General features: G+C 39.2%; 1 protein-coding gene across 1 annotated transcript in view; it reads right to left on the bottom strand.

Moving 5' to 3' along the window:
* CAPN14 (calpain 14) overlaps positions 1–8,246 on the bottom strand; it is a 51,527-nt gene that overhangs the window by 25,626 nt on the left and 17,655 nt on the right. Inside the window, exons 9-11 of the mRNA XM_020972373.2 lie at positions 6,284–6,447; positions 4,390–4,553; positions 3,448–3,456 (exon numbers count right to left, since the gene is read on the bottom strand). Of these exons, the coding sequence (XP_020828032.1) occupies positions 3,448–3,456; positions 4,390–4,553; positions 6,284–6,447 (337 nt within the window). The remainder of the gene's footprint in view (positions 1–3,447; positions 3,457–4,389; positions 4,554–6,283; positions 6,448–8,246) is intronic.

Below are 8,246 nucleotides of genomic sequence, written 5' to 3'. Positions count from 1 at the left end.
AAAATAATAACTTAAAAAACAGAATTGGCCTAATGGTAAAAGAGACTAAAAAATTCACTGAAGAGAAGAACTCCTTAAAAAACAGAATTGGCCAAATGGAAAAAGATGTGCAAAAGCTCACTGAAGAAAATAATTCTTTAAAAATTAGAGTTGGGGGGCAGCTAGGTGGTGCAGTGGATAGAGTACCAGCCCTGGAGTCAGGAGGACCTGAGTTCAAATCCAGCCTCAGACGCATAACACTCACTAGCTGTGTGACTCTGGGCAAGTCACTTAACCCCAATTGTCTCACAAAAAAAAAATAGAATTGGGCAAATGGAAGCTAATGATTCGATGAGACATCAGGAACAATAAAAGTCAAAAATTTTAAAATAGAAGAAAATGTGAAATATCTCATCAGAAAAACAACTGACCTGGAAAATAGATCAAGGAGAGATAATTTAAGAATTATTAGACTCACTAAAAAGTCCTAGACATCATATTTCAAGAAATTATTAAGGAAAATTGCCCTGATGTTTTAGGTAAGAGGGTAAGATAGAAATTGAAAGGATCCACTAATCACCTCCTGAAAGAGAGCACAAAATTAGGATTCCCAGGAATATTGTAGCCAAATTCCAGAGCTTCTAGATCAGAGAGAAAATACTTCAAATAGTTATAAGCTAACAATTTAAACACAATCATAATCAAATTTAGCAGCTTCTATGTTTAAAAAACAATGGAGGGCTTGGTATATGATATTCTGGAAGGCAAAGGAGCCAGGATTACAACCAAAAATAACCTATCCAGCAAAACTGAGTATAATTATTCAAGAGTGGGGAAAACACATATTTAATGAAGCAATGGACTTTTGAGCATTCCTGATGAAAAGACCAGAGTTGAATAGAAAATTTGACATTCAAACACAAGACTCAAGAGAAGCATAAAAAGGTAAACATGAAAGACTAATCATAAAGGTCTCAATAAAGTCAAACTGTTTACATTCCTACATGAGAAGATGATACTGTAACTCTTAAGAACTTCATTATTATTATTATTAGGGCAGTTAAAAGAAGTTTACATAGACAGAAGGCACAGATGTAAGTTGATTATGTTGGAATGAGATCCAAAAAACAAAAATGAAAAGGTAAGAAAGAGGGATACAGTAGGAGGAGGGAGAAGGGAGAAGTAGAATGGAGTAAATTTTATCACATAAAAAAGCTACGCAAGGAAGAGCTTTTACAGTGGAGGGCAATGCTTGAAACTCACTCTCATCAGAATTGGGAAGAATATATATACACATTCAATTATGTATAGAAATGTAGTTTACTCAATAGGGAAATAGGAGGGAAAGGGGATAAAAGATATGGAGTGAGGGATGATAAAAGGGAGGGCAGATTAAAAGAGGCAGTAGAAGCAAAATAGATTTTGGAGGAGAGATAGGATTGAAAAAGAGAGAGAGAGAGAGAGAAATAGGATGGAGAGAAAACATGATTAGTAATCATAACTGAAGGTGAATGGGATGAGCTCACTCATAAAATGGAAGTGGTTAGCATAATGGATTAGAAATCAGAATCCAACAGTATGTTGTTTACAAAGATACTACTGAAACAGAAAGACAACATAGAGTTAAAATAAAGGGCTGGAGCAGAATCTAATATACTTTAGCTGAAGGAAAAAAGGCAGGGGTAGCAATCATGATCTTAGACAAAACAAAAGCCAAAATGAACCTAATTAAAAGGGATAATCAAGGAAACCACATTTTGCTAAATGGTACCATATACAATGAAGTAATATAAAAAAAATTATAGCAATTTTGTCTGATAAAAGCCTCATGTCTCAAATATGTGCTGAGTATAGAACTGAGTCAGATTTATAGAAGTAAGAAACATCTCTCAATTGATAAGTAGTCAAAGGATATTAACACAGATTTCAGAAGAAGATATCAAAGCTATCTATAGCTATATGAAAAAATGCTCTAAATCATTTGTTGTTCATCCTTCATTTTCAAAGACCAATGACATCACAGGGTGATGTCTTGACTTGCATGTGAATTGGATTTGAGTGAGGCAGAGTTGCACAAAGTTGTCAGCCTTACTCTCTCTTTCAGAATCATTGAAGTCCAATAACAAGACAAAAGTCAAGCTGAGATGCTGCGGATGACTGTGGCGTCTTCAAAGTTTGACCATAGCTCCTGCTTCAGCTGCCTTCGAATTGTTCTCATCCACCCATTCTACTGAGTCTTCACATGCTTGGGGTAGACTCCCCGTAACTCACTGATGGTTTTGAGACTTGCTGGTTACCCTTAACCTAGTTTAGCCCATCTGCTGGGACAGTTTTACCAGGGTATGACTGCTGTGCATGATATAGCTTCTTGGAGCCAACAGTGGGAGTTGGTGATGGCAGACACAAAGGGTAGATGAGAGGTCTTGCAAATGGCTCAATACGTTCTTACACCAGGGTTCTAGTCCCTTCTATATTCCCCTCTAAATCACTACTGATTAGGGAAAGGCAAATAAAAACAACTCTGAGGTACCACCTCATACCTATCAGAAATAACATATGCTGGAGGAGATGAAGGAAGAATAGGTACACCAATGAACTGCTGGTGGAGTAGTGAACTGGTCCAACCATTCTGGAGAACAATTTGGAACTAGGGCCAAAGGGCTATAAAACTTGGACCCAGCAATACCACTCCTAGATCTGTATCCCAAACTGATCAGGAAAAAAAGGAACTGTATGGCCAAAAATATTTATGGCAGCTCTTTTTGTGGTGGCAAAGAAGTGGAAATTGAGGGGATGCCCATCAGTTGGTGAATGGCTGAACAAGTTGTGGCACATGATTATGATGGAGTAATATTGTGCCATAAGAAATGATGGGGTGGTTTCAGAAAAACATAGCCAGACTTTTATGAACTGATGCAGCGAAGTGAGGAAAAACCAGGAGATCATTGTGCACAATAACAGCAATGTTATAATGATGATCAACTGTGAAAGACTCAACTACTCTGATCAATACAATGATCCAAGATAATTCCAAAGGACTCAGATGAAAAAAATGCTATCTACCTCCAAAGAAAGAATTAGTGAACTCAGTGCAAACTGAAGTATAATTTTCCCACTTTCTTTACCTAGCTTTAAAAAAAAATAGGGTGAATATGGAAATATGTTTTACATGATTTCACATGTATAATTGATATATTGCTTACCTTCTCTGTGGATGACAGAGGGAGTGGGAGGGAAGGAAAGAATTTGGAAAGCAAAATTTAAAAAGAATGTTAAAAATCAAATTAAAAAAAGAATAATAGGGATTCTTTTAATTGCACAAGTCCATAGCAGATGACATCATTTTGAGACCTTGTATCTAGAGTTTTAAAGTATCTAGAGTTAAATCAGAGCTAAGTGGCTTCACAGCTGGTGACATGCCATAGGTATAGCCCATAGGAATGGCTGACTTCCAGGTCGGAGACTCACCTTATTCACCTGGAGGACAAGAAGAAAGAGAATAGGTTAGTCAAGGAATTCAGTTCTTCTACAAGCCCAAACCTACAAACCCAAAGGCCAAGTTGATAGAACTCTGAAGTTATGGGATCAGAATACATGCTCTCTGAGGTCCCCTGTAGCACTAACAGGCCCTGATTCTATGCCTGGCCTTAAGGGAATGACCAACCAAAGACCACTGCTAAAGAAGAGCCACAGATGAAACTAGATCTAAATGGGGCTGAGGATGAAGGATGGATAAGCAGATCTGAAAGTAGAAGATAAATCATGATTGGAAAAGAATCAATTTGCTCAGAGAGAACAGCACTTTACTTCACTTTTTCAGGGGACTAGGCCATAAACTTGGTCACAGAATTTGCTGGTTAGAGGGACCTCTGCAGCCATCCAATCTAACCTGTAGCCCAAAAAGAATTCCCACCTTTAAGTACCCCATACAGTGGTCACCCACCCTCTGCTTAAACACCTCAAAGCAGCAACTGACCATTTATTTCTTGGGTTTGTCATATTACGGATTCCGTTTGTGTACGTATTGGGCTAGATGGTAACTGAAATTCCTTTTAGTTCTATGATTCCATGAATATTTACTAAATATTTTCATAAGGAGGCAAAATTTCAGCGTGCCACGTGGAAGAGAGATTAGCCTTTCCTACTTGATTCCAAAGGGGGAAACCTAGGAAGCAAGGGTGGAAGGTAAACAGAAACAAACTTTGACTTGAAATTTTAAAAAGTTTTCTTATAGTTAGTGCTATCCAAAAGTGGAATGTTGATGGAGAAGAGAGAGAAGAAGGATAATAAATAGGCCATACTCATTTTCCCAGAAGAGAATTAGGGACCCTTTGGGATGGTGAAACCAATGTATTTCTGATCCCACACTGAGCATCACTCACTCTGGTTGATCCAAATGTCTCCACCTACCCTGAAAAGAAAAGTGCCAACGGGGAGGTGATGCATTTGGTTCCTGTGGCGGCTCTTAGATTTTTGCATAAGTGAAACCAAGACACTGCAGAGATTTGAGGACCTCTTGTCTTCATCAGCACTTAGGACAGTAAGTTGAAATTGTGGGTTCATCCAAAACGTGTCTGGAGAAGGAGGGGTTTAAACCCATCAGAGATTTAATGCTAAAGAAAACATTCTGTATTTCCCTAGAATCCTAGAACTTTGGAATCTTCTCATTTGAAGGGACCTCAGAGGACATCTAGTCCAATTTAGAGATTAATAAAAATGTCAGGGCAGCTAGGTGGCACAGTGGAAAGAGCACTGGCCCTGAAGTCAGGAGGACCCAAGTTCAAATCTGGCCTCAGACCAAACACTTGACACTTACTAGCTGTGTGACCCTGGACAAGTCACTTAACCCCAATTGCCTAAAAGCAAAAAAAAAAATATGTCCTGGGGTCCTACTCTCCTGATCAGTGACTATCTCACACAGAAAAGCATTTTAGAAAAGCTGTAGCCATAATGTACTTTACTTCTTCTAATTCACCTCCTCCATAGCCTCCTTACCAATTCTTTTACCACCTCTAGTCTACCCTTTTCTCCTTTCTTCCTCCTTATGTCATCTCCAGTTCTGGAATCACAAACCATGATAAAAACACTCTGCCACTATTCCTTCTTAAATTGTGTCATTCTACTCCCCTAGGATCCCACACGGCATCCCTGCAAACTTCTAGACCAAAATTCTCTTCCCTGATCACCAGTTTCCAAATGTGTGCAGTTGCCTCCATTAGAATGTAAACTCCTACATTGGGCTTTTCCTGATTTCCTCGAATTCTAATGTTTTCTCTCCCAAAGGGCCTATTACTCAACCACCTCACATTCATTTGTATTTATTTTCTTTATATGCTATATATACTTACATATGTGTTATGGGTACTCTGGCAGTCTAATGAAACCTACAGACCCCTTCTCATAATATAACTTTAAGTGCATAAAATAGAATATGTAAGATTACAAAGGAAATCAATTATATTGAAATACAGTTAGCAAAATTTTTTTTTAAATCATACACCCCTGGTTAGGAACCCCAGCTAGTCTAATTATCCCAAGTTTCCTCAGCCAATCCCTCTAGAACATGATCTCTAGTATCCTTACCATCTTGGTCATGCTATGCTATGAACAGCCCAGGCTTGTCAATATCCTTCCTAAAACGTGGTCCTCATAACTGAACACAAATCAAGATCTGACTGATCTTTCTGTGGGCTCTGTATCCCTACTATTATAACAATTTTTTTTAAAAAAGAACTGAACATAATATTCCTTGATTTGATCCCTAAGACAGATCTAAATTGAGCTCTGCCTTCCTGGAGCCAGCTGTGGCCACTGTGAAAGCCAAGTTTAACTTTAGGGGCCCCAGCTCTTTGCTTTCTCTTTCCTTCCCTCCTCTATTTTAACTGGAATCAAAATCTTAAGTTAAAGAAATGAAGTCAAATTATAGGCTTCAGTCATTGAGGAGGGAAGTCGGAGGGGTAGGGAAGACAGATAAGGGCCTTCTTGGGTTTCTTAAGTTGGGCACTGGCAAGTGCCCTCTCCCTCTCCATTGAATGCCAATTCTGGATTCTGTGCTGAGTCACGGGGTGGAAGATATGATCTGTCCACGGTCATTTGTCTGAAGGATTTTGAATGTTTGGAAGAATAAGGCATATGATTCTGGGAGTCCATAGGCTATGTGGTGTTGTATACATTACTTTTCCCAAGGAAAAAGCACTTGAGATTCCTGCTTCAGGCTGCTGTCCTTTCCCTTTTGCTCAGGACTATTAGAGCCCTCAGCTCCCACCTCGTACAAAGTTCTGACCTACCCTATGGAATGACTTACCTCGATAATGCCTCAGCCTGCCACCAGCTGTGCTGCCCCTCACCCATCTCCCAGCACTCAGAGAACACATCCACTTCTTTCCTCCTTCCTGACTCATCAGGTCTGGTGTCAGCTGACAGATGACCAGAGATACAAAATGGAATTTAAAGTCATGGAAGGACATCCTGAGAAAACAGACACAGAGACCAAACTGTGATAAAACAAGCCATCAGGACATGTTGGGGAAAACTAACCTATAGTTTAAACTACAAAACCTGACATTTGACATAGTGGAAAGACTGCTGGGCCTGGAGTCAAAAGATTTAAAGTAAAAAATATTCCAGTTTCATCTCTGCCACTCACTACTTACACAGGCAAGTTACATAGCCTTTCAGTATCTTCATGTGAAAAACACAGATAATATTTGTACAGCATGACCCCAGTGGTGATTGTGAGCATAGATGTACCTAGGGTGAGGCAATGAGGGTGCTATCCCAAACACTAAATTTTAGAAGGCATTAAGAGCATTGACACCTACACCTACAATGAAGGAATAACTGAGTGTAATAAGAATCATTTACTGAAATAGGAAACCACAATAGCCTTGTCATGTCATAGGGTCCCTTCCCAAAGGGAACAATGTCCAGAGTCTCTTCTTCCTATCCTATTCAATTCATCTTAGAAAGCTGATTTGAAGCTTTCCTAGGACACATTGCTAAGATGCCTGAACCGTTAGTAGTTATGGTTCTGGTTGTGAAAATTGAATGGGATGATACAAATAGAAAAGGGATTTTGTAACCCTGAAGCCTTCTATACTCATTTTTGGGGGTAGGGGTGAAGGTGTGGACCTGTGATTTCATTTGTATAACAACAACAACAACAATAGCATTTATACAGCACTTTTAAGGTTTGCAAAATTCTTTACAAATAGTATTTTATCCTCACAACCTTGGGAGGTAGGGGCTATTATTGTTTCCATTTTACAGGTGAAGAAACTAAGGCAGAGAGAAGTTAAGTGACTTACCCAGGATCATGTGATTAGTAAGTGTCTGAGGCTGGATTTCAACTCATCTCTTGCTGAGTCCAGGTCCAGAGCTCTATTCATTGAGTCACCTACCTGCCTTTTGTTTAGAGAACTCACAGTGAGGAAAATCCCTCTGAAGATTGCCAGTTGTTCTATACCTTGTAGTCTGAAAGAGCTGGCTGGGGTACTAAGAGATTGTGACTTACCCAGCCTCACACACCTAGTATATGTATCAGAGGTGGGGCATGAAAAAGGACTTCCTGACTCTGAGGCCAGCCCTCTAACCACTATACATATAAACACAAGCCATTATTTTTCCAAATTGTGACATTCACTGAGCTTCCCCATCCACAGAGGTCTTTGGGGCTTGCAAGGAAAGAATCTAAGAGAATCTAGAGTGAAAGTTCATCATTTGGTGTATTACACTAAGGATCAGGGCCCTTTGAGTTAAATTATCTATTTAATATATGTGGATTGCTCCTAGCCAACATATCTCTCCTTCCCCTGTAGTGTGACCTTGAGAGGAGATAAAGATTTTGTAATCTATCAACCAAAGAATATTTATGGAGCATCTACTCTGTACTAGATCCCAGGCTAAATCCTATGGGGAATACAAAGAAGTGCATAATTTGCTTTCCATGAAGTTCCCGTGGATTGGCAGAGACAACCTTTCTATATAGGAAAATTTTACAGGAAAAATAATGATAATAACAGTAATAGCTAGCATTTATATAATGCTTTAAGGTTTTCAAAGTGTTTTATATATTTTAACTCATTTGATCTTCACGACAACTCTGGGGAGTTGGTGCTAGTATTATCTCCATTTTACAAATGGAGAAATTGAGGCACAGAGAGGTGATCTACCCAGAGTCACACAGCTAGCAAGGATCTGAGGTGGGATTCCAACTCAGATATTTCTCACTCCTAGTCTGTGCCACTTAGCTGCCCCATATAATAATA

The sequence above is a fragment of the Phascolarctos cinereus genome, unplaced genomic scaffold, assembly GCF_003287225.1.
Source record: "Phascolarctos cinereus isolate Bilbo 61053 unplaced genomic scaffold, phaCin_HiC Scaffold_2;HRSCAF=192, whole genome shotgun sequence".
Classification (NCBI taxonomy): domain Eukaryota; kingdom Metazoa; phylum Chordata; class Mammalia; order Diprotodontia; family Phascolarctidae; genus Phascolarctos; species Phascolarctos cinereus.
This window is presented reverse-complemented; position numbering and strand designations above follow the sequence as displayed.